The 27656-nt window shown below is 43.2% G+C and overlaps 1 protein-coding gene across 6 annotated transcripts in view; it reads left to right on the top strand.

Moving 5' to 3' along the window:
- The window catches only part of ERBB4 (erb-b2 receptor tyrosine kinase 4), a 757628-nt gene that overhangs the window by 728053 nt on the left and 1919 nt on the right, over nt 1-27656 (top strand). For 4 of the 6 annotated variants that reach the window (XM_083399756.1, XM_083399757.1, XM_083399760.1 and 1 more), the window contains 4 exons: nt 2116-2213; nt 5616-5786; nt 22741-22788; nt 25207-25504. In XM_083399756.1, the coding sequence (XP_083255882.1) occupies nt 2116-2213; nt 5616-5786; nt 22741-22788; nt 25207-25504 (615 nt within the window). The remainder of the gene's footprint in view (nt 1-2115; nt 2214-5615; nt 5787-22740; nt 22789-25206; nt 25505-27656) is intronic. The other 2 variants (XM_083399758.1, XM_083399759.1) reach the window with 1 other exon arrangement.

Here is a 27656-nt window from a genome sequence, read left to right as displayed (position 1 = left end):
GAAACCTCAGACTCCAGGGGAAGGTTTAATTGTGTGTCAAGTATAGAGAAAATCAAAAATGAAAATAACAACACAAGGAAGTGTCTCAGAAAAGAAAAGGGATAGTTAAGATATGCACCATGTCATCTTGGAAGAGGGTATAATAGGACTCATTTCCTAGACTCCATTTCAAGCCTCGGTTTGGCACTGGAACTGCCTTTGTCACCCAGATTGATGGCCTTTATCAAGAAAGAGCGAGGGAAGGTGTTAATTCCCCTTAACCTCCCAGTGACTTTTGATGCTATTGACCATGGTACCTCATAGTCTCCAACTTTTCCCAGTCCAAATCCAGGACACCATGCCACCGCAACTCCACCATGCCACCTTGGCCTGCCGCTGCCACCGTCCACCACCCCCCACACCTGCAAGCACACCTATGCTGGCTTGGCCCACCTACCGCCTTACCTTCGTCAGCTCACTGCCACTTGTGATGAGGCCAACCCCTCCTGTGCCACAAGGCCCGCTGTGGCTGCTGATATACTTCCGGAAGTTGGCGCTGCACTTTCAGAAGTGTGGCCCGGCTTCCTGAGGCACGTCTGCAGCCATGGCAGGCCTCAATGGAGGCCTTGAGGCGGCAGCAGACGGGGGAGTTGGGACATTCAGGATTTGAAACAGAAGCTGGGGTGACTTCTGTTAATCTGGGATGTCCTGCTCAAAGCAGGACAGTTGGGAGGTACAATATGTACCTCCTTCAAACACCCATGGAGGGCGTTGGGAGTTGGAGGGCCCTGCTTTGCAATGGTTCTGCTCCTCCCTCTTGAGATGGTTTCAAAGAATGGGGATGGAAGTCTTCTACTTGACCCTATGGAAGCTGACCTGCAGGGTTTGATCTTGTCTTCCATGGAATTTAATATTGATATAAAGTTGGTGGTAATAGTCATTGGGGAATTTCGAGCGAGGTATGATCATTATGCAAGTGTCAACTATTTCTCTCTCTCTGTTCCATCTGAATTATGAGAAGCAATGCAGATGCTAAACTGCCATGTGGAAGTTGTAATAGACTGGAAGTGGGGCAATAATTTGAAACTGAATCCAGGCAAAGCCGTGGTGTTGTGTTTGTGGTTGGTTCTTGGGTCCAGGCTTTGGAGGGACACCCTGCTCTAATGGGGCTTTACTCCCCTTGAAGGAGCAGTTGTGCACTCTTGAATAACAGGTGAAATCGTTGTCTAGAAGTGCCTGTTCCGAGCTCCAGATGGCTTGCCTGCTCTGGCCTTTCTTGGGCAGAGATATAACCTGGCCACAGTTGTCCATGCTCTGGTAACTTCCAGACTGAACTATTGTAAGCATTCTGTGTGTGGCTGCCATTGAAAACAATTGAGAGATTGCAACTGGTGCAAAACACAGTGGCCAAGATCCTTTGGGGCACTGTCACAGTCACATATAATACTTATTTCGAAAGGACTGTGCTAGTTGGCAATCACCTTTGGGATACTTATGGGATACTTGAAGTCCGAATATCTGAAGGAATGTCTCCTACCATTGCATTAAGATGTGCAGAGGAGGCCCTACTTCGTATCCTTTTGCCAAGTAATGTCTGTATTGTGTGGGTGCATGGGATGTCCTTCTCTGTTCTATCACCAAGCTTATGGAATGACACCCCCTCCATCCATGATGTGTGTCATGCTCCAATGTTATTGACAGGTAAAGACAGATCTTTGTCCAGTGAAGCAAAGTGCATTGTGGATTGAGTGTGTGAATCTTATCTGTGATTAACATGTTTAGCTGGTCAATATTATTTTATCTATTTTTGAACACGCTTCATTTTTATTATTTTACTGTAAATGTAAAGGGCAGGTTATAAGTACCATAAGTAAAGAGTAAATATGCTTAAGATTTCTGCTCTTAATAAGTAAGCTTAAACCATGATAGGGAACAAATATTTAGGAAATGAAAATGTAAGGTGTACTGAGTACAGTAAAGAATAAAAAGCCATAATATAGCCCATAATATAGCCAACTTCAGCTGGGTGGTGCCTTGAGTTTATACCTCCTCTTAAGGACTGAACTGTTTATGAAAAGCCATACATTGCTTGTTATTAACAAGAAGCATTTTTCCTCTCATTGTATCTGGCCTTAGGTTGGATGATTGATGCTGACAGTCGGCCTAAGTTCAAGGAATTGGCTGCTGAATTTTCTAGAATGGCTCGAGATCCTCAGAGATACCTGGTCATCCAGGTGAGCAGCTCTGCAGTAGACTTTCTCTCTGAATGGGCTTTCATAAGATCATTTTAAAGGTTACACAGGGGCGAGCTCTTTTTTTACTATCAAGTAAACATTCGCAAGTGTACCACTACTATTCCTGGTTTCTGACTAATGTTCCTGAATAATGCATGAGTTTTCCAACAGAGTTAGGTCACAAATACATTTTGGAGAGTTGTGTAATCGCGTCAACTTGGTATTTTAAATTTTTTAATCTGCTAAGGATGTGCAAAGTTGTCCTTAGTAATTTTGGTAGTCAAATTAGGGATGGGCGAATCAGTCTATTTCCTGCCCATGTCATTTTCTGCTATAATATGCATTAATCCATTTTTTTAAATGCGCCAATATCAAATTGCATATTTTCTCATATATATATATATATATATATATATATATATATGTAGAGAGAGAGAGAGTTTTCAAAAATCAAAATGCACATTAGGTAGTTTGAAAACTTGTTAGATAACTAAATCCCAATCTGATAATTAATCTGGGAGGTGAAGACTAGGTCGATTCATATCAGAATTCACAAATACTGAAGTTCTCAGACATCCCTAAATCTAATGAAAAGCTCCTTTTGAGTTTCATTGAAATTCCTCAGGCAAAATCCAGTGGGTAGCCTATGGGTGTACAAAAGTAGAGATGGACAAATTGATTTAAATTTTGCATGTCACTGATACAAAGACCATTCTGTCCTATTTGTCCTTGCATGTATGGATTCTTTTTGAATCGACACCACCATTATCTGAACCACCATTTATAACGTGGTCCAAGGGATGCCTTTCAAAATATTATTTATTATTTACAGGGTCCAGCCACTTGTGACTAGTTAGCTAAAAGGCACAGCAGCTGCTGTGCAGATTGAAATAGAACTAGAAATGGCCCTTTCTATCACCATCACATGGTGATGGGGACATTGAGTGAGTGGAGTGGGGGCACACATGGCTGCCCCCATTGCTAGATCACACAGAGGTGCTGCATCTTCCACCTGGATTTCCATCCAAGAAGAAATCACAATAATTTCAAAGGGCAATGTTCTATGGTGTCTTTCTGCAGAAGGAAGAAACCCTTCAGAGGAACAGGAAGGAGGGCAGTTTTCAGCATTGTGTCTCTCCCCTCCAGACCCTCAGTGCTCCCCTTGCAAATCTGCTTCAGAGGGTCCCCAAGATATTTTGCCTCTAAAGTGAGAGTCTCTCTGAAATTCATTTTAAGGGAGAGTCTGAATGCAACTAGTTTCACACGTCTGCAGATACTCACTGGAGTAGTGTGTAGTACTTTGCCTGCACATGGAGAGATCACCATAAGGCTCAACAGAGTCCTGTTTCACTGCAACAGCCCATTCCAGAGAATGACAACTCTTGTCAAGTTATGAGTTTCCTGGAGTTTAAGTAACTTGACAGACCAGTGGCAGAGGAGCAAGATGGATGTGGAAATGGCCTCCAGTGCCCTGGACTCCCATGGAATGTGACAGGGGCGGAGGAAGAAAGAGGACTCTAATTCTAGATGGACTGGGAAATCTGTGGTCTGTTTTGTCATGCATGATTGTTGAGATTCCTGTATTGCAGGGGGTTGGACTAGATGGCCCCCAGGGTCCCTTCCAGCTCTACAATTCTCTGATTCTGTGTTGCTGGACCACAACTCCCATCATCCTTGACCATTGGCCATGCTGCCTGGGGCTGATGGGAGTTGGCGTCCAGCAACCTCTGGCCTGCTGCAGGTTTTCCATCCCTGGCTTACAGGGATCTCTGCCTGTACTGGCTCTCCTCCCTTCCCCTCATTCAGCTAAAGAGCTGTATATAGTGAGAAAATATTTTCCCCATCACCATTTGTGTGATTATGCTATTACAAGGCAGAACAACAAGTATAAAATGACATTTCAGTTAAATTATTTATTTTACTTCAAACCCAAACCCTTTTTGCATTTTCATTTAGCATCTGCTCTGTAAGTGATTTCTTTTTTAAAAAAGAATATATACCAAATTCTCTTATTAAGATGAATGGAAAAAAGGAGTGCTTTTGCCCTTTCTTAAAAACTGAATGCAGCTATTTAAAAAAACCAGCACCTTAATATTCAGTTTCCATGCTCAAGAGAGCCTTTTAAAGTAGTGTCGTAATTACTCAGATAGAGGTAAAATGGATTGATTCTTTTTTGCTTATTTGGGGGCTTCTTTGGCCAGTGTTTACACAAAGTGGCTTGAACTGAGGCACTGAGAAAAAGAGTTAAAATGTGTCAAGAAATATTGCCAACTTGAACAACGTCAGCTGTTGCCTCGAGTGACATTGCCTGCTGTGTTTCCCAGAGTGTCAGGCTTCTGTTCCTGCAAGGGCCAGTGTTGAGAAAGAAGTCTGGGACCTAGCTGGTGGAGCACCGCAACCAGGAGCAGACGAGTGTGACAACCTCAGCAGCCCCCCCCCCAGTCCCTGATCCCCTGATCCTTTCACCTGGAGATGACAGCAATAGAGCATCAGGCCTGCTTGCAGTGAGCTATGGATTTGTGCAAGCGGCTAAGCACCGTCTGCATCTAGAGAGACTTAAGTAGTGTACCTAAAGGAATACCTCTTCCCATATCAACCCTGGGTTAAGACCCTGGGTTAAGATCTCCTTTATTAGCCAACATGCTACATAACAGCAAAGGTGAGGGCTATCCCATCATCAGCACCTCAACCCCAAGAAAAGAGGTTCCACCCAGACATTTTAAATTCTTCTGAATTTCAGTTTTGTTTTAAGGATTTTAGTTGTTACTGGTAGTAGTATGTGTGTACACAAAACTGAAAAGGGGTGATACATAAATGTTTTAATTAAATAAAATATAGGGACTAAATATAATACTAACTTACCTTAGAGGGCTGTTGATGATTTTTAGTGCTAAAAAAATTGCTAAAGAAATGATGGTGATGGTGGTGATTATAACAGAATAAGGATATTATGAAAATTATTTCTGTCTATCTCTGTCTACAATCATTTTAACTTCAGTAACACAAACATTTCACAAAAATAGTCAAACTTGTCAAAAGCAGATGGCCTGGGTCATCCTTCACCCCCAAATAGCACCATTATAGGAATGTAGAAATAATAATAATGGGGCTTTTGTTTGACTGATAACAGTTATTACACTTCTGTCATCATATTCCCAAGTTTTGACCAAGAATAATTTCCTTCTGTATTTAGTTTTAAAGAGCCGTTCAGAAAATGTGTAAAGGACAATAGAATTTGATTGGAGAAAATATGAGAGCATAATGTACTTGTATAATAATGGAGGGCAACAAGAATAACTAGACAGATAAGAGTCTATAGCTATAACAGAAAGATTATTGGTAAGGCGAAATAACCAAAGGATGATTCCCCCCCCCCCTTCTCCATCAATGTACCATATCTAGGGTGACAATCGCATGAAACTCCCAAGCCCAAATGACAGCAAGTTTTTCCAGAATCTTCTGGATGAGGGAGACCTGGAAGACATGATGGATGCTGAAGAATACCTAGTTCCTCAGGCATTTAACATTCCTCCACCCATCTATACATCCAGGGCAAGAATGGACTCCAACAGGGTAAGAGCAAACAGTGATGTTAAACCAGAATCAAATGCACACAAAGCCAACCGGCAAAGTCATCCGCAGACTCAGTTTAAATATCACGTTCAATGAAGCCCACATTTCCCTAGGAAATGGAAGCACAAAGGGAACTCATTATTAATACTAGTATTATTTATTTGTCTTGTTAGAAGCTTACTTCAAAAAGTCTCTAAGTGACTTGTAGGAAGGTTCAGAGCAAGAAAGGTGCAACATACAAAGCAACACATTTCAATAAAGTGGTTCCAAAAACCCATAAACAGCTTACTCCTGAGTAGGTGGGTATACAGCTGCAGCCTCAGGAAGACACTTCATAGCTGTTTCACAGAAGCGTGGAGAGATGGCCGATGAACATGGCTCACATTGACACATACATTCAGCGAAGATCGACCCACTGACCTTAAGACCTGGATGTGCCAGTAACGTGTCATCCTGCCTGCCTGCCTGCAAGGACACTAAATGCATTCATGGGTTCAGCTAGCTCTCTCCATATAAGCATTTGTATCTATTTTAACCAGGTGTATATTTTCCTTGATACAAAGGGTCAAATTCAACATAGCACTAAATTTTTATTATTATTATTTATTTAAATGAAAACCAATTTAAAATGAAAACAAAACCACAAAATACTGGTATAAATACAAAGCCATTTGACACACCTCACCCACTAAAAGAGGCCAAGGGTCCAGCATGCCTCCCTGGGGAGAGCATTCCATCAGCGGAGAGCCACCAGTGAAAAGGCCCAGCCTCCAGACCTCCCTTGGAGAGGGCATATGGTGAAAGATCTCAGATGATGATCACAAGGTCCAGGCTGGTTCAAATGGGGACAGGAGGTATTGAGGTCCAGAGCCACCTAGAACTTCATAGGTCAAAGCCAGCACTTTGAATCGGTCTTGGAAACTAATTGGTAGCCAGGGCACTCGTGCCATAATTGCTTTTATATATCCTGACTGTCTTGTACTGGTTGGGAATCTGTGCATCAAATTCTTTCCCAACTGTAGTTAGTTTCTGAACTATATTCAAAGGCAGCCCTATGTATAACATGTTGCCTAGATGTTACCAGGGCTAATGAACAAAATTATTTAGCTGAAAACAATCCAAAGTAATAATTTGCACAAACGTATTGTGAGCAAGCCACTGAAAGGTAAGTATGCTTTAATCATGATAGTTTAAGTGGCATTAACTTCATGTTTAACTGGGAGACAACAGAGCAGCTTCTCCACTGATGCAGGAGGTCCCACTCCCAGCACTTTCCCAATACACTCAAGGAAGGCAGCAGTGGTGGGCATTCTGCACTCCTTGTTAGGTGGGCTCAGAGGAATTTATTGGGCAGTGGTTTGCAAACTGGTCTTGATATGTTCCTGGAAGCATGTCTGTAGAGCATGCATGGTTGCCTCATGGGGGAGGGGGGGCTCCATTGCTGGTTTCCCTAACTGAAATACAGTTGACTGTGGATTGAGAGAAGCTCTTTCAGCAATGCAGTTTAGGACCATTTGGCAGATAAAGAGGAGTAAAGAGGCAGTTTTGAGCAGTTGGATGGAGGAGAGCTGAATAGGATCCTTCTATGGAGCCCTGTTTGCATGTGGGGGCTGGAAGGCAGGTGCGTCTCACCTGAAGCTCCTTCAAAACCAGAGGGGAGGATTAGCAGAAAGAAAAATGGGGTCAGACCTTGTGTACTTTTGGCTCCGTGTCTCTTGACCACTAATACAATATTATTATTTTGTTGTTGTTTAGTCGTGTCCGACTCTTCGTGACCCCCTGGACCAGAGCACGCCAGGCACTCCTGTCTTCCACTGCCTCCCGCAGTTTGGTCAGACTCATGTTTGTGGCTTCGAGAACACTGTCCCACCATCTCGTCCTCTGCCGTCCCCTTCTCCTTGTGCCCTCAGTCTTTCCCAACATCAGGGTCTTTTCCAGGGAGTCTTCTCTTCTCAAGAGGTGGCCAAAGTCTTAGATCCTCAGCTTCAGGATCTGTCCTTCCAGTGAGCACTCAGGGCTAATTTCCTTCAGAATGGATAGGTTTGATCTTCTTGCAGTCCATGGGACTCTCAAGAGTCTCCTCTAGTACCATAATTCAAAAGCATCAATTCTTCGGCGATCAGCCTTCTTTATGGTCCAGCTCTCACTTCCATACATCACTACTGGGAAAACCATGGTTTTAACTATACGGACCTTTGTTGGCAAGGTGATGTCTCTGCTTTTTAAGATGCTGTCTAGGTTTGCCATCGCCTTTCTTCCAAGGAGCAGGCGTCTTTTAATTTTGTGACTGCTGTCGCCATCTGCAGTGACCATGGAGCCCAAGAAAGTAAAATCTCTCACTGCCTCCATTTCTTCCCCTTCTATTTGCCAGGAGGTGATGGGCCCAGTGGCCATGATCTTCGTTTTTTTGATGTTGAGCTTCAAACCATATTTTGCACTCTCCTCTTTCACCCTCATTAAAAGGTTCTTTAATTCCTCATCACTTTCTGCCATCAAGGTCAATAGTAATAATTATTACTATTATTATTATTATTATTATTACTATTATATATTTATTTATACCCTGCCTTTTTTCCTTGATGGGACTCAAGTCGGCTTAAAGATAAAAATAAGAACTGCTAAAAGCATAGAAAAAAAATAGCAAACAATTAAGCATTGATAGAATTAAAACTATATACATATACAAAATCTGTTTAAAACATACAAATAATTACAATAAAAACAGCACGGCCTCTTCATTAAAAGCAGTCCATTCTCAAAAGCCTGTTGGAAGAAGGAAATGGGAAGGACAACAAGGAGGAGGGAGCCAGTCTAGCTTCTCTAGGGAGGGAGTGCCAAAGTTTGGGCATAGCCACCGAGGAGGCCCTCTTCCTTCCCAAGTTGCAATGAGGTCCTCAGAAGGAAAAGGTTGTCCCCCTCTCAGCCAAGGCCCCAAGTAGCAGGGCTCAGAAAGGGCCAGCCATAGAAAGCAGTAAGTACTGCGTTAGAGGGAGCCAATGGTCTGGCTTCCTGTGTTCATAGAAGTCCCTTTTAGAATAACATACACTTTCAGAAATAAATAACTAGTGGTTGTAGGACGTATACACAAAACAAGTGAAATGCAATTAAAACTCAGTCCACATGTTTGCCCTGAAATTCTGTTTCCTTTTGGTAACTTGGATATACCCTTGTTTGCTCTAATGGGCCCATTATAATTGGCGCTATTATCATGAATGGTGAATAAATTGATGCAGCTTAAGCAGTTTATGTTCATTGTTACTGGAAAATTAAATTTTATGGCAAAGTTTCTGTGCTCTTTAGTAAAGCAGGCATGGAAAGTTGACATCTAAAGGGTCTGGAGCTCTTTCCTAGAGATTAATTTTTTTATCTAAAATAGGAATAAAAATGAATGTCTCATTAAACTATCCCATTAGTTGAATGGGTTTTTTTAAAAAAAGAAAGAAAAAGAAGGAATTTCTTTGCCAATGCTGGCACCAGGATTTGGGGGGGCTCTTAGGTCCTTATCTCCCTGAGTCCCATTAGCTTGAATGAAGGACACATAGAGCATGATCTCGTGGCCCCTCTGGCCTTGTTCTGTCCTCCGTGCAAAGGCCTTTTTGGCTGGTCTCTGAGCCGCAACAAATTCTTGCCCCTTCCACTCTCTGGTGCCAGAGAATAAAACTCTAAGTTAGAGAGAAAGTGCTATGATGAGGTATTGTGGTCGTAGTGTCTTTCCTGTGATTGTAATTTTGATGATTGTTTTGCATGCTTTGCATGCACAAGGTCCCAGGTTCAAATCATGGGGTTACCAGTTATAAGAATCTCAGGTAGCAGGTGATGTGGGAAGCCTTTGCCTGGAGCCCTGGAGCACAGCTGCCAGTCACTGTAGGCAGTCCGGGACAGATGGACAAATAGCCTGGTTTAAGGCAGCTTCCAATCTTCCTATTTAGAGTCAGTTCTGTCAGGTTGCCTCTTGAGAGCCGCTTTTCAGTTTAACTAGAGTTAGCAAACTGTAAGTCTAAAATTCTAATTTATTTTTTTTAATGCTCTCACTCTTGAACAGGATAGAGCTACTCACAAACCCACATAATCAACAAATCAGCAACTTCAAGGACAAACCAGCACTGACAAGAACAGGCTGACTAGAGCCTTTCTACCCGAAGGGCTTGGTTTATTTACTTGCAGGGTAATTTGCTTTTTTTAGGAAAAAAAAAAGTTAAAGCCTTCAAAAAACGTGATCCTCCATCTTATCACCTTAGGATTCTAGCCGAAGGGCCGTTGTTTAGCAGTAGAACATATGCTTTGTGTGTAAAGGATTCCATGCACTGTGATGTTGTTTCTAAAGTGTAAGGCACTGTATATATTCATTTAAAATCCCAAGTTCAGTCCATGGCATCTCCAGGTAGTGCTAGGAAAGATCCCTGTCTCACAGCCTGGGGAGCCACAGCCAGACCCTGTGTCAACTATGCAGTGCTGGGCTAGACATACCGATGGTCTGAGTTGTAGAAGGCAGCATCCTGGCTCCCCCCAAACTCTGACACCTACGAGGCCCAGGCAACCTGCCTGAGAGCAGGAGGTTTATTACAGGCCCACTACGATGACTACTTTGATAGCACACGCAGCGGAAATTCATGTGTGAGCAGTATATGGTACAAGCCACAAACCAGCACAATGTTGTGGGTTTCCTTCCTGAAGAGAAAAATGGCACTGTCTGAACTGGTCTGAACAATCTGGTGTGAGAAGAACTGGGGTGGGGTGTGTGTGTGTAAGTATAATACATAATCATATATAATCTATATAAAGGAGCCATATATATTTTTACTGCAATGCTATGGAGGAAAATATATTTTTGCTAAGACCCAGGAGACTGCCTTCCTCATTATTCCCTGTTTTTCTTAAGGAATAATCAGTGATAGTATAGGAAACAAAGGCAGGGGCCCAGCGGTGAAAATAACATTTATATTTAAAATGTTAATGATTATTTTCTCTCCAAATCTTTCTTTCATTCTTTTTCGTAAAGTAATATTACCAGTAGATTCCCCAAACTCTTCTAACACCTGAAAAATAGGAAATCTCATCAAGGCAACCATTCTTTCCTTTAAGAGGCCAGGAGTGCCCGTTCATGGGCTTCTTTAACCATCCCCCCCAACAACTGTAATAAAATTGGGGAGATTATAATCAACTTTCTATTCACATGTCTAGGCTGGCTTCTCGCCCCCCCCCCCCCCCCCCCCGCAGATCCATCTCTAAGAGCTCCCCTGTTCAGGCCAGTCAACATGCTGTAATGATTGCTGCGCTAAAGGCTTTGGAGAAGATGTGCTCTATTTCATTCTCAATGAGGGCTGATGGCTTTTGAGAGGCTCAGAATATCCTTTGATTACTGTGTAAAGTAGACTGGGGGAAAAACAGGGAAAGGAGGGAAGGGGCAGGTGAAATGCGTTCATCAAGCCTTTTTTGTGCTTCCAACCCATCTCCTCCTCGCAGCACATCACAAACATGTTACCTTTTTGATTCCCTCTTGAGGAATTTCCCCCCACTCTAAAGTTCAGAACTCCAATCCTACTGCAGTATCACACAGAGCTTGGTTTCACTGCCAACGCCAGGGCCTAAAAATATAGGAGCCTGGCAATGTATGGCCCTGAGACATCACAAGGCTTTTCGTTTTGTCTTAAATTTAGACAGGATGGGAGGATCAGAGTGGCAGTGTGAAGCAGTTGTTCCCAAACTTTTTTCCTCTGGGCTACACTTTCAGAATAAAAATTTACTCATGCCACATTAAAAAAATAATAATAATGCAAGGGATTATGCAAACTGGAAAAAGATGTGAGGGGGTGCAAAAGAGTGGGAGTGTCACTGTAGCAGAATCTCCAACCATATTATCCAATCCAATAGACTCCCAGCAGTAAAGGAATATCACGGTCAAGAGCGATCGTAGCCGCAGGCCTGCCAGTGGCATTCATGGAGACCCCAAGAGCCAAGAATATGACATCCAAGTCATATACTTCCATGCTGAGGATGTCCACACAGTAACCAGGACCAGAATTAATTAATTCTTCCATTTATATTCCATCTGCCCTCCAAGGACCTCAAGGCAGCAGATGCTATTCTTCGCCCTATTTGAACCTAGTTCTACCCAGTTCTCACTTCCCTGAAACTCTTCGGTAACTCTCATTCCCACGCATAGGAGTGGCAAATCTCCCCTGTGACATCTTTCTGCTCCCCTTGCGTGCAGGATTACAGCCCTGCAGCAGCAAAGGAAACCACACACCCCTCACTAGCATGCACAGGCCCAGACAACTAGGACCTGAATCTTCTGGCCCCACAAACAACCTGCAGGCGGACACTCCTTTGACAGGTGCACGCACACACCAGCCATGCGCCGGAGGAAATGCGTCCATTCCCGTCACAATGCCCTCCCAACTCCATGGCTTGGGAGCCCTGCTGGGAACGGGGAAGAGAAACACTAGGGCAGGCGTGGGGAGCCTTTGGACCTCTGTTGCTGAACTGCAGCTCCCATCTGCCGCAGCAAGCACAGTCGGTGGCCAGGGATATGGGAGTCGTACTTGAGCAACACCCCCTAGAGGGCAAAGGTTCCCCACGCCTGCGCCAGGATATCATGCTCACAGGGTGCGGTCATGAGAGTTCCCTGGTATGACAGTATCTTCAAATGCAGTTGCGCCACCAATTTGTATAATAGTATTATGCTACTGGCAGAGTTATTTTCCTTTCCTTTCCCAGTGATCCCTAGAATTGAAGCTGCCCTTTTCACAGCTGCTGCCCACTGCTTCAACATCTTCACTGAGCCATCCACGATGACCCCGAGGTCTCATTCCTGGTCCCTCCCTGCTATTTCAGGCCCAGGAGCCATATGTGTGAAATTAAAATTATTGCCCCAACTTGCATCATTTTACACTTGTTTTACATTGAATTGCATTTACCGTTTTTCCACCCATTCACCCAGTTTGGAGAGATCCTTTTTGAGCTCTTCATAATCATTCTTGGTTTTAACACCCCTGAACAATTTAGTATCTTCAGCGAACTTGGCCACCTGCCTGCTACCCAATAACTCTCAACGGTTTATGTACAAGTTAAAAAGCGCAGGTCCCAATGCCGATTCTTGGGGACTCTGCTTTCTACATCTCTCTATTGGGAGAACGTACCATTTGTTCCATTGCTTGCTGCCACTTACCCAATTCCTGATCCAGAAGAAGACCTTTCCTCTTATCTCTGGGCTTTACCACTCCACATCTTCATTGGGTGGCCATAAACCAAGGATGGGATTGCATTTTTAATCTCATCATAGATCTGGCTACAATTTCCTTAGACTAGCTTCTGCAACTCAGCACATTCAGTAACATTGAGGAAGTGGAAGCTAATGCACTTGGCTGCATGCATGCGCACCCTAATAGCGCCTCCAGTTTTACCTCGAAATCTTTGTGGCTTCAAATGCATGCTTTATTTGACTTTCTGCAGTACTGTTTTATTCTGGATTGTTTTATTTGAGGTATTAATGTGTTGTAAATGGCTTTGAGATCTTTTCTTAAAATATATAAAGCGGTATAGAAACAAAATGAATAATAATAAAAATAATAATTTAAGGGGGGAAATTAGAACAAAATAGGAACAGGGATAGCCAACAGAAGCAAGCACTTCTCCTTGAAAACAGAGTCAGGGTGTATGAAATAGTGAAAGCATTCCCAGTGCTACTGCCACTGTGGTCAGCGTATGACAGTTTCTTTGATTGGAAATATATTTAATGGAATGCATCACCACCTTCGCCGGCCCTCTCTGACAGCCTGTGAGAGTGGAATAAGGGAACCAGAGGCCAACTGGTCAGCAGGTCTCTTTGAGTCTCTGTTCCTGTTCCCCTGGAGTCCTACTCCTCAGTCCTGGCCCAGCACCAGCCAGGAGAGTAAGGCTGCTCAGGAGCTGTGAGGTGGAGAGTGGGGAGGGTCCTGCTGTTCCTGCTCCCCCTACTCTGATTGGCAAGAGCAGGCATGGAGCTCAGGAGCTGCATGGCTGTGGCCTATTTCTTGCAATTAGTGCTCAGGGAATGGCGAGCCATGGACACACTCCGCCACTCCCCCTTGTTTCTTCCCCCACAGCCTGCTGGCTCCTTATCTAGCTCATTATTTCTTTCATGAAAAGAATGCAAAAACATGCAGGGAAGGTCCTTTCCCCTTTGCTTTATTCATATATTCCATTTTGCTATGCCTCTTTTTGGGGGGGCGGGGGTGGGAAATGTCCCTGTCTCCTTTGGATGTGGATTGAAATATCCTTCTTTTAGGTTCTCCTAAGCAAGGCAGCGTCTGTCTGCTTTTTGTTCCATATTCAGAAGAAAACAATGTGGCTCTTGGGAAGAGGTGTGGGACCCCTCCAGGGAGCTTTCTCCAATTTGAATTTCAGTTCAGATCTGCTGTAAATACCAGCCTGTTCCTTTGAAATATTTGCTCTGAGCTGATGGGACGGCTCTGCATTGTATTTTCTATCTGCTTTTCCACTTGGGTATCTGTAGGATATTACACAGATCCACTTGCATAAACCAGCTGTCCTTATTCCACACAGAGCTCTTTCTGAAATCTTTCAACTTAGTGGAGCAGCTATATTGTCTTGCCAGGGTAGGAGGACTTGGTTCATTGACTTTTCCTGACATACTTAATTGTTTCTGTGGATTAGAGTTTAGGAGCTATGGCCTAACATTTCTTAAATGGTCAAGCAGAGAATCTGAGAGCTGCTTGGGCTATGTGCCACACACTTCCCCAAAGGTTGCATTGCTCAGGAGCAGGGCTCCACATCGTGCAAAATGCTGAATCAAACAAAATTAAGCCGAGATTTACAATAATGCAAATACTGGTGCAGAAGCCATTGATCCAAATAATTCAGGAATTTAGATTCCTCAAAATTTTCACTTTAACCCCCTCCCTGTCACTTTTGTGGAAATACTGTAGCCTTCCTTCACCTGTTTCCTTCCAGAGGTTTTCGACTATTACTTCCTTCTGCTCCAGCCAGCAAGACCAACGGTTAGGGATGATGAGAATTGTAGTGCAGAACACCCCGAGGGCACCATGCTGAGGGAGCCTGAAACCCAACATTAAGCCCCACAAGGAAGTGTGGGGGATTCTGGAAGACAGATGCCCCCTAGGCAAGGAGCATCTCACTCTTTTGACTTATTTTATATGTAGCACATTTTAAGAGTTGATGCCGGATTATTTCCTAGAATCATAGAATCATAGAGTTGGAAGAGACCACAAGGGTCATCGAGTCCAACCCCCTGCCAAGCAGGAAACACCATCAGAGCACTCCTGACATATGGTTGTCAAGCCTCTGCTTAAAGACCTCCAAAGAAGGAGACTCCACCACACTCCTTGGCAGCAAATTCCACTGTCAAACAGCTCTTACTGTCAGGAAGTTCTTCCTAATGTTTAGGTGGAATCTTCTTTCTTGTAGTTTGGATCCATTGCTCCGTGTCCGCTTCTCTGGAGCAGCAGAAAACAACCTTTCTCCCTCCTCTATGTGACATCCTTTTATATATTTGAACATGGCTATCATATCACCCCTTAACCTCCTCTTCTCCAGGCTAAACATGCCCAGCTCCCTTAGCCGATCCTCATAAGGCATTGTTTCCAGGCCTTTGACCATTTTGGTTGCCCTCCTCTGTACACGTTCCAGTTTGTCAGTGTCCTTCTTGAACTGTGGTGCCCAGAACTGGACACAGTACTCCAGATGAGGTCTGACCAGAGCAGAATACAATGGCACTATTACTTCCCTTGATCTAGATGCTATACTCCTATTGATGCAGCCCAGAATTGCATTGGCTTTTTTAGCTGCCGCGTCACACTGTTGGCTCATGTCAAGTTTGTGGTCAACCAAGATTCCTAGATCCTTTTCACATGTACTGCTCTCAAGCCAGGTGTCACCCATCTTGTATTTGTGCGTCTCATTTTTTTTGCCCAAGTGCAATACTTTACATTTCTCCCTGTTAAAATTCATCTTGTTTGTTTTGGCCCAGTTCTCTAATCTGTCAAGGTCGTTTTGAAGTGTGATCCTGTCTTCTGGGGTGTTAGCCACCCCTCCCATTTCCTGCTGCAGAAGATGACAAATTTGTATGCAAGGATCAGAAACTGTGCATTTATTTATGCCATGTGAACTGGCACACCCCCCCCCCCAATGCTGGCCATCTGCCCCTAAATCCAGCCTTGGAATAGGTCTATGAGTGGCTGTTAGCCATGACAGCCAAATAGAAACTCCACATCCAGCACATTCTTACGTCTGCAAAAGAGTGGCTATTCAGGGTGGGGCGCATACCCCCATTTACACTCCCAACAACGCCGTGGGGTAGGTTAGGCTGAGAGAATGGTTGACCCAATGAGTTTCACGGTGAAGCAAAGTACAGTATAGAACCTTATGGTGTCTACACATTACTCTGCATCTAGTGTGCTCCAACTGCTAGTTTTCAAGGCTGAATTCATATACGCCATATCAGTCCTGTCATTTCCTGACAAATACAGCTGTATAATGTGTTTTTCTCAAACCAACTTCAGTCTGAATAGAAAACCGGATATGGAATGATCAGTGATATGAACATTTGAGGCAGTCATTGCGCATCCGCAGATGCATACATGGATGAGAGTTTCATGAACAGAAGTTCCAGGAGGGATTGCATGGGCTCAGAAGGAGGGGGGAAATGATGTTCATTGGGTGAAGCCATCCCCACCCAACCTATGATGTCAACAACACAGTGCAAAGGAGAGGGAGGGAGGTGCCTCGCTGAATTTTAAGCTGCTAATCTGAATCTGAACCCTGAGATTTCACAGGGACACATCTAATGATTTCCTTGTCAATTAAAGCCTTAGGTGCCTGGTTCCATTACCTCATTTATCTTCTTCTGTATATGCAAATTTTGTATATCAATTTTGCAAATTAGGGCAAATATACTGCCGGACAAGCAGGACTTAATTGTTCATGAGATACTGAAGCAAGCATAGGAGGGTGAGAAATCCTGGCAGTTGGGAGCTCAGATCTTTGTCTTTGCTCGTTTCAGTAGTGCATATCTTCATACAGCTCCACTGAAATAGTCATTCTTTAACCTTTGCTGAGAAAATCGCAGCCCTCTCGTCTAGTGTGAAATTAGCAGGCAATCAAATACAATCCCTAACAGAAAGTGACACCAATTATGCAGTCACTTTTCAGATGTGTCTGTATCCCCCAACAGCTTCAGAGCAGCTGAACAGCAAATGTTTGTGCAAAAGTACAAAGCTAGGGAGTACAAGGTTTGCAGCAGCGATGAATGAGAGCTGTGGACGCTTGTGTCCTGAAGACGCCCCCCCAATGCTACATGGTAAGCGTCAGAGGCACTGATCTCCTGTGTTTCCAGCTGCCTCTAAAGCAGCAAATGCAGCTTTGAAGGAGGATCCTATTTCCTATCACCACAGGGAGGACGTGTAGCCATGGAGGAAGGGAAGCAGCGAGAGAAACCAGCCCTGAATGATGATGGGGACAAAGCTCTGATCCAAGGCAACAGAGTATAATGGGAGGGGCCATGCAGAAGAACGATTTGGGTGGCTGTTCCAGTGCAGACTGAAGTCCTGATGCAAATGCACGGACATGTGCTTTAGCCCCATCGTTGCACTTCTTAGGCTTCCAGCTCAGCAGCAATTGTATTTCCTGACCAAAGTGACATTTCCCTACAAGACGTAAAACATGTGTCTGTTTCCTGGATGAACCTGGGCAAATATATGCTCCAGCACTGCTTCTCAAAAAGCTGTCCAACAACACTTCTTGGGTGTAACTGAGATCCAAATTATAGGAGCCTAGCCATGTGCTGGGAAGGGCTGGGGCTCAATGGGAGAGCATATGCTTTGCATGAAGGGCCCACATTGACTCCCAGACATCTCCAGGTAGGAGTGGGAGAGACCCCCCCCCCCCCGGAGGGTTGTTGCCAGTTTGTGTAGAGACAATACTGAGCCTCAACAGTTTAACTCAGTATGAGAAGGCAGCTTCCTGAGGGGATCTTATTGACGTTTATGGACCTAACAGCAGCATGGTAAACAACCAAAGCAGCAACATTCCTCAGGGTAATCCCTCAAAACAAATTGCAGTACCTTTAGCACATTTATTGCACCATGAGCTTTTGTGGACTAGAATCATGAATGACGCCGATGGTGATATTTAAGGAACATATAACTTGATGATACGAGCACAGTAGTAGGACACTATTGACCCCAGAAAAACAAAGTAGGTAAGATGCCTCTGTAATAAAACATTGCAGTAGGACGTGTTTCTGTCTCGCCGCTCCATTGCATTCGCCCTCCCCCAGGTTTTCCTCCTACCCACCCAAAAGTCAGCATTCTGTGCATACTGAGCATGCTCAGTTCTTATTGGCCTGTTTTGCTCTCACCCAACCCCCCACCAATTTTGGGTGTGTGTTTTTTTTTTGGGGGGGGCTAATGCGAATGTGCCCAGTCCTCCATTGAGTTCTATGGGCTGCCCTTGTTTCTTCCCCTTGCTCCTCAGTGTGAACCAGGAAATAACCTATCCAGACCATAACATGCTTCTCTCTACACATCCCGCCACCAGCCACTCAATTCCCACTCCCATCTTGTTTACACTCACTCCCCTTCTTGCACTGAAGTCCCTGTCCCATTCAATAGAATGGAAAGGTAGCTAATTATAAGTTTAAGTTGATATTAAATAAAATTTGTAGATAATATCCTGCCAGCAAAGGCGCTGCTTTGATTTTAAGATGGCTACATTTCCCTTTAATGTTTTAGGCACTTTATAAATGATAAATGATACAAGAGCTGGGAAAAGGATCAGTGAAGTTACTATGGGTGTGGGGAGGGCAAGCAAACTCTGGCTTCTGAACTGGACAGGTGGAACAGAATTGGAGGAGAACAGTTCATCTTTAGCAACGGCTTCACAGTTATTCCTTTTTCCTCCCTTAAGAAACCCGATCTCCCTTAACAACCTGCTCTCACAGTGGCCATAGCAAGATGTCTTCAGTGCCCAGCCACCATTCTCTTGTCCCACACTGCCCCAGGCAAAGCTCTCTTTTTACTATTTAGTATCGCCATCATTTGTTGGTTTACAGTGCTAAAGGTTAATCATCACCCCCTGGATTTCAGTGTCTTGATTTTCCTACATGGGAGCAGTGCCTTGGCAACTGGGTTCCACTTCCTACCAGCCTTTGTGGGAGCACACACCCCAGGCATGCAGCACCTCTGTTTCCTAGCCTGTCAAAAGCATTGCATAGTAGTAATTCAAGAATATTGGTTCAACCTGTTGCTTCACTCAACACCAACCCTTCCCCTGCCAATACATAATTTTCTAGCTGGTGAGAAATTATTCACCTTTCCCTCCAGAACCCATGCTCACAATCAAGAGAAGGCGGATAAAGCGGGGGCGGGAATCTGGTCTCCTTTTTATTTTTTTATCTTAAGTACAAACAAGTATTTTTGAGGCTTCCAAAATTATGGCATTGCATTGTAATTAGGAAGCAATTTAATGACATTTAAGAAACAATTATGTTGCATTTAATTTGTGCTTCAGCTGTTTCCTGGCATTCTTTTTTTGGAATTGTGACTATGGCACTTTTATCACTTAATGACCAAACACACACAAAAGCTGAAGCAGCTCTAACACCCTTTATACCCCCTCCCCTTGCTTAGTATTTTGTTTTTAAGAGGGGGGAAAAGGAAACCATTCATCAAAATGGTTCCACAGTATTCCTTGTTGTAATTTTGGAGCTTGGCAGGTCACTGACTAAACGTTGTGATGGTGAATATGCCCCCTGGAGTTGTCTGAACCTTCTTTAAATAGCAAGTATATGGTGATGTGGGGAGCACAGTCAGGATGAAGACTGGCTAACACTGCAGCCCCAACGAAGAACCTCCCTCCCCACAGCTCTTATTTGGCATGGGAACCATCACTGTGTTTCCTCACAAATCATCATGTTTTCAAAAGGTTTGTGCAACTAGTAGTGGTACCTTTCTGAAAGGCGATTCAAACAGTGAAGAAGGAAGTCCACAGAGAACTTTGAGCCACCTGAGAATGCTTCTGGTGGATTAAGAGCAAATGGCAAGCTCTGCTGGACCAAAGGCCTTCTACTCTAGCATTGGTTTCCAAAATGAGCTCAGCAACTGTCTGTCACTGGAGGTAATAGAGCCATCAGAGGTAGTAGTAACCATGGAAGGCTTTGTCCTCCATGGATTTCACAAGTCCCCCTTGAAAGATGTCCTAGTTGATGTCTGGCACTACACCTTATGGTACTGAATTCCACAGTGTACATTCTGTAGTTGTCAGAGCATGAATCTATGTGTCAAAGCCTCCTTTCATGTGGAAAGTTAGCATGCCAGGGAGAAGGTTGCTAGGGTAGACTTCTCCCTTATATGTTCAAGCAGCTTTTGGCGTTCTGGACTCTTCTTTTCCCATGAAAACTACACCATGTTCTCTTCCTGCAAGTCTGAGTAAGTTCTCAGTTTTTGACCACACCAAATGCATTAATCTGTGCATATTTTCTTGTGCTCCTGAAGGTTTCTCAATGAAGACTACTGCTTTGCTTGTACCCTATATCCTATCCCCCTTTCTTAAAAAGCAATCACCCGAGTTTGAAAGTCAGCCTTCAATTTATTTTATGAATGGAGACTACAAATTTGAAAGAAATGAATTTTGTGAAAAAAGCAATGCTATTGTTTAAAAGTTATTAAATGAGTTATTACATGGTAGTTCTGTGCAAAGTGAAGCCACAGAAGCAAACACCTTATAAATAATCATCCTGAAGTTTATTTGCCTACTGCTCTTCAAAATTATGCCCAAAGCAGCTCACAAGACAACAGTAAACAAACCATCAATATATAGGTACAACAAAACCATAAGTATTCCAAGTGCATTTCACAAATGTAGTATTTTCCCCCTCCCCATATGTCATTTGTTTAAATGAATAATGCAAGGAAATGTTTCCCTAGCTGGCAGGAGGGTTAAGTGTTCTCAGGGCCAAAACTAAGGTTTTGGCTTATCCAGGACCTGAAACCGATGAAAGACCCTAGGCACCATCAGCAGCCATCTTTGTAGTTGGAGTCTGTTCCAAACCAGGTGGAACTGAGCCAGGCAGAGAGCAGGGACTATGTCTGGCAGGACTCACACAGGCTTTATATTATATCAAGGCTTTATACCAGGGTTAAAGAGAGGCTCCCCAGGACTTTTGGGGCGTCACGTCATTAGAATATGACACTAATTACTCTGCTGCTTGTTTACTTATGCAACCCTATTGCCTGGGACTGTTAAGAAACGGTGGTCTGCTAGCAGACTAATAAAACGAAATTTCCTCCTTGAGACAACTCTGCACTTCACAGATCTGTCAGGAAGCTTACTAGGTGTATAAGTATTTAGGCAGCCTTCTTATTGAGCAATGCATAACAGGAGTTGCTGCTTGTCTGGAAAAACTGCTCCCACCACAATAATTCTGATCTTTTTCTGCCTTCTTTCTAAAATAATACCAGTAATAGTATTCATTAAAATGTGTATTGCAGCGCGTAGAATGATTTATCCTCACAGCACTGCTGTTTGTGAGGTAGGTTGGTGTTATTGTTACTAACAGTAAATCTCACTCTGAGAAACTCTTGGGGAATGTCTCCTCTCCCCAGAGAAACTGAGTGAAATGCTCCTCCTCAGTTTGTTTGCCCACAAGTAGGATGGCGGATTTTGAGAGACCTTCTGCATGCACAAGTCAACTTTTGGTGTATGACCTTGGTTGAGAAGAATATTTGGGTGAGAAAATGAAGAGATAAGCCACCGGGGGCAGGGGGTTCCCTGCTTCTCATCCATGCATCATTTTTTGCTTTTTAATCCAGACTCTACCACTGACCTTACCTTCTTGATTGAGGCCACCATCACACCTAGTTTGGCCCTGTAGTCTGTTTACTGTAGTACAGAACAAAGATGCAAGTAGTATCAAATCATTACAAAGGAAGAGACCATTAGAAGGATGGTGAACATCAATAAGTGATGAATGAAAACAAAGTGGGCCATTCTTCTGCATCTGAATGGATGTCGACAGAATTTCATTTATTGTCCTCTTGACCCTCAAAACATAGAATAGTAGAGTTGGAAGTGACCACGAGGGTCATCTAGTCCAACCCCCTGCCATGCAGGAATCTTTTGGCCAATGTGGGACTCGAACTCACAGCCTTGAGATTAAGTGTCTCATGCTCTACCGACTTGCATTTCAACCCCAACCTGAAAAAGGGTTGAAGTAGAAGAGAACTGTATGGCAGAAAGAGTGGGGAGACTGCCAAGATGGACTCATGCCACATACTCCATTACATGAATCATTTTACGTTCTAAATGCTGCTTAGGAAACGTAGTCTGGTTCTGTGGTATTGTTCTCTTTGTCTGTCACACACACCTGAAAATATTTACTGAAAGAAAAATCTGAAAACGATATCAAGCAGTCGGGTTGCATATTCCCTGGCTATTACCACATTAGGTTTTTTATGCCACTTTAAATTTTTACCATTTGAAAACCTATCTTAGGATAGTTCTGCTTGTGTGTCTGATAAATATTTGCCACATAAGAGATTCTGACAATTGCTTCCTTGCTTTCTTTTCATTGTTGGGCAACAAACCCTTTCTTTTTAGATCAGGTGGGTCAATAGTTGGTGACGTTCCATGTGATTCTTGGTTTGAGGACAAAAGCTGCATGCCTGCTACTCTTTATGCAACTCCCTCCCATCTTTTCAGCCTTTTCTCAACCATTTCCCAGTCAAACCCTCCAGACCTTGAGTTCATGCAAAACTGCTTTTGGATCCCTTTCCCTAGGGAGTTTTCCCTGAGCATCAAGGGCTGAATTTGACTGAGATTTGAGTAAATCTCACCAATGTGCATGTTTTTTCTTCATTGATTCATGGAGCTCATGTGACTTCTTTTCATTCATGCGACCTCTTACTATATCCATCATTCCATTTTTCTTTCCTATTAGAGTGGAATTGGACACAGCCCTCCTCCTGCCTACGCCCCTATGTCAGGAGTAAGTATTTCCCAATCAACCTTCATCAATTAGGGGTTTGTCTGTCTTTTTAAAAGCATTTCATTCCTTCTCTTTTCTTTCTAAGTTCCATCACGTGCCTCTCACCCATTTCCTCAATTCTAGTTCCAGAACTTGCCATGTTCTTGAGGGACTGAGTGGTCTCTCTGATCTCAGTGGAAATTCTACTGAGAGCTTGGAACTCTACAAAATAAAACATCACCAGGGTTTAATATCTGCTTCAGAATACGTTCCTATTTTAGGTGTTGCTCATTCATTATTCAGTTACGTTCTCAGCTTTCCTGATAACCAGAAATTGTTATAATTTAAAACAAGGGAGTACAGACGGATTAGGAAGCCACTCTCGAGCCTAAAGGCATCTTGCTGGCAGCGGGGGGGGGGGTGTGCTACTTGCATTTCTCATTAAATTAGGGGTGTGTGCAGGAGTGGCACCGCTTGCGGCAAAATGGGAGGTGCCACCCTGCCCTGCTGCCACTTTCTGCACCACCCACCCCTGCCAGCAGAGAAGCAGTGCTGGCACTGGTGTCAATTTCACATGAGGTCTCGCATGATCTCACCTAAAATGGGCACCAGTGCTGGCAGCGGAAGCAGCAGGGCAGGTGGGGTCCCCACAGGGATGCTGCCTCAGGGACTGGCGCCACCTGAAACAGAGGCCTTACCCTGCCTAATGGATGTGCCGGCCCTGTGTGTGTGTGTCTCCATTCTGATCAGTTATCAGATACTGGAATGCCCCAAGGAGAGGTGCCCATGTCTTAATTTATAATTAGTAGCTCTGAAAATCTTTGAAAAATCTTCCTTCATAAGTAAAAGAAGGTGACACATAACAGATGCCAATTGATTTTAAATTTGCTGTATTAAGATATTTGTTTTCTGCTGGAAATGAAAGATATGCAGTTTTCAATAGCTAGTTTAGATTATTCCCTTTTTCAGTCTCTCTCCAACATACGCAGAGGCAAGAGTGCGTTACTGATCCAAAAAGGTATGAATTTCAATACCAGTGCATTTTTAGTACTTCTTTATTAGGGCATTGTAGCAGTTACAGAAAAAATATATAACGAATACTGGGGAAAATGGACATATAATACTAATAAACAGTACCTCATTAAACAAAATAATGGTCAAAATAATGGACAAGCACCAATAACTCCCCTCTGCAAAAAACCCAAACATCCCTTATTTGTAACAAATATAAGCCAAAGGGAATAGCACCTCTCAGAATACCCCCACGACCTGTTAAGTAAGAAAGAACACCTCTCAAACTTAAGTAAGAAAGAACACCTCTCAAACTTACAAGAACTAAGGCCCAAATAGGCCACAGTTGTATATAAAATCACTCTCTTTATATAGACTTAAAGTATGTGGTGAAGCTACACACAAAATGACAGGAAGTACAATGTAAGATAATCAGAAAATGTTATTTTATGATAATTTCTTGAGATGATGAGCTCCAAAAGGAGCAGGCAATTCCTGCAAGAGTAACTGATTAGTAATCTCTAGAAGCCCACAAGAAAGAAGGAGAAAGTTATCCCCTACCCTTTTATGAAAGACTTCAACCATATCCATATAAAGTTTATTTCTGAAAGAACAAAGATAATTCAACTATGCATACTACTTTACTAGATACTGTGCTGCAGTGCTTTTTTGTTGAAAAAATGAGGCTTGGTACTCATAAAAGTGCTATGGGTACCAGCACAAAATGGCTGCCATGGGTAGCAAAAATAAGAGGCACCAGCACTCTGCAGGTTTGGGCCCGGGAACAAAAGTGTTTCCAAAGTGTTTTGCCTAAAACAAAATTCTGTGGCAAAAGTGGAATTTCCTGCCAATATGAACTGTCTAAGCGAAATTTCTGAGTGATGCTGATATGTCTAAATTGTCACTGTCTAAATTGTCACTGAAGTTTACCTAAAGGGAATTTTTTGGGTGATTTGGGAGGTTTCTGCTAGGGAGAAACATCTAAGGAATTGTAGGGAAAACAAAATGAATTTGGTAAAAGTGGCAGAATTTCTTGCAGTATATGCACACACTCAAAAAACCACTGCTGAAGCCAGGCACTGGTGGGAATATGATGATGCAAACAAGGAGAGATGATACTTGTAATGGGAAATATATATATATATATTATTCAAGGGAGAGTACTGACATGTATGGATCAGAAAGTTCCAAATGATTGCATTAAAAGGGAATTTAATAGAATGTCAATTTTACTAGGTCTTCTGTAAGTTTTTTTCTTTTGAAGATGTGTGCTGTGATACTTGAGGTCTATTCTAATTGGAATACCAGGGAAAGGACATATCAAGTTGAACAAATAAATGAAAATAAAATGTAATATTATATGCACACAAAAGCCCACAAGTACAATTGTTTATGAGTCTCTCGTGTCGTGTTCTGTGTTTCTTACAGAACCAGTTTATCTACAGAGACGGCAGCTTGGCTACCGAACAAGTAATTCCTTTGCCATACCGAGCTGCCATGCCAAGCATAGCACCAGAACTTCCCATCATGCAAAATGCTGCAGAGATCTGTGATGATACTTGCTGCAATGGCACCTTGCGGAAGCAAGTGGCCAGCCTTTCACAGGAAGACAGCATCACTCAGAGGTACAGCGCTGACCCAACCGTTTTTATACCTGAACGGGGGCCAAGAAACGAGCTGGATGAAGATGGATACATGACTCCAATGCCAGAAAAACCCAAAACAGGTATGTAGATACATACATGTGATAGCAATCATAAGGTTTTGGATTTGGAATAGGACCTAAGCTGCATCTGAAGGTTTTGAAGGCTAATTTCTAGTAGCGGCTTGGCTTCCAGAGGTGATTGATTATCAATGTTTAAACCCCACTCTTTCTCTAAAGAGCTCCACCTCGATATAAGTTATAGGGCAAAGACAATACTAATAAAGGGATTTGTGCTGCACAAAGAGAAGGGGATATTTACCAAATAACATTGTGAGCTTAGCAAAAGATAAGGAGAGGTTAAATTTAGATAAATTAGAGTGTAAGAAATAAAGGGAGGTTACCCTGTGCAGATTTACAAGGCTATAAAGTATATAGAGAAAAGTGACATACTCCTGATAATTCATTGCTTTTATCCAAAGAAAAGAGTCCACTTCCGGTAAAATCACTGCGGGGCTTAACTTCAGACTTCAGTGACTTAGATCATATTTCAATGAGACATTAGGTTATCTTTATCTGAAGGATTCAGTCTCACCCACGACTGGCCCAAAATCATGCAGTGAGCTTCATGTCTATGTAGGGATTTGAATGCAAGTCTCTCTGGTCAAACCTCAATATCTGGAATTGTAAATAATCAAAACTGGAACGATTAACTTGCTTAATCCATTAAGCGTGAGCTTCACCTGTGCCTACTTGACACCTGCTATAGTCTATGTGCTCTGTCTAGAACTACTCTGCCATCATACCTCTTACACTCTGAAAACATTGAAAAAACTACTAAAGAGCAATCTTAAAGATTATTGACACTTATAGTCAGGGACAGATGTGAAAGAAGGGAGAAAACCTGGTGCAGAAAAGAGATTTTGTTTCTGAGCATAACTGGATGAGCATGTTGAGACTTTCTCCCTGCAGATGTCCTTCCTTCCTCTTGTCCTCACCCCTGTAGTTAACCTTCTAGCCATGCTACTTACAGCCCACTGAGTTTCCACAGTTCTCTTGCACTCCTCGTCACACTTTTGTTTCTGCAGACCACAGGCTTTTGGCTTGTCTAAGATGTATTGTGTGAAAAAGACCTGAAGGTCAGTGTGCACGTATGTCCTGAGCCAAAATGCTACAGTAACATCTCTAACCCAGGAGAGATAGCTTGATAGTTTTCGGAGAGATAGCTTGATAGTTTTCAGATAGTTTTCGGTCACCTCTCTCTCTAAAATGAAGTATTTCATTTTAGAGTTGTGGAAGAATGACTTTCCTCCCTCGCAAAGCATCTGCATGCCTCCTGCATTTTAATCTGGGATTTCCTGCACAACATATTCATATTTGAGAGTGGAGTTAGCTAGGTTTGTTCCTTGAGGCTATTGTATTTTTCTATGGCCCCTGTAATATGTAACGGTGTTGTTTATTTTTTAATTGTGCTAGTGGCACTTTCATAACCTGCCAGATAACGTTATATGGCAGTGGTGGTTATTGTTTCCCTGAGGATAAGCAATGTAAACAGGAGACATTTTCAGCACTGCTGGAAAAGTTCAGATCAGTTGTGCGTACTTTGGGCTCAGCTCTGTGAGAAATGGAGGCGCCTCCTGGCAGGTTAATATCCCAGGACTGCCCACTTTACAGCAGCAGGGTTCTCTCCTTATGGAAAGGGACTGTCTGAGTGCATACAAGCAGAATCTTCTGATGTTAGAGGTAAAGGTGCATAAATTTTACTCCAAAGCCATCCTCTTAGAGAATAAAGATCTGAGGATAGTGATTAAGTAAACAATAGCCTTTTCTTTCAGGTAGATAGATATCATAAAATCACACAAAACTTTACTCCTGTCAGTTTGTTTTCACTGACGTGAAATAAGCTACAGTTTGTGTCAATCTAAGGTTATTTGAACCTAAGAGTAGTGACAGGGCAGTTTTATGTTGTATGACTAGCTGGTGTTAGATCCGTACCCAAGAAGCTCTAATCCAGAAATGGGAAGTTGTAGCCCCCCCCCCCCCGATGTTACTGGACTATCTGCCACCATCCCTGGCCTTTGAGCGTCCTGGATGGGGCTGATGGGAGTGGCAGCACAACCAAGATATGGATGCCCACAGATTCCCCCACCCAGACTCAACTCTCTCTCTAGCTAGGAATTAGCGACATTTTCATATCAATCCATTGCTTCATGAAGTCTGTTAAAGTCCAGCCCAC

Source organism: Podarcis tiliguerta (genome assembly GCF_965153285.1).
Source record: "Podarcis tiliguerta genome assembly, chromosome: 1".
Classification (NCBI taxonomy): Eukaryota; Metazoa; Chordata; class Lepidosauria; order Squamata; family Lacertidae; genus Podarcis; species Podarcis tiliguerta.
Note: the sequence above shows the minus strand (reverse complement) of the source record. Positions and strands in the feature narration are given on the sequence as shown.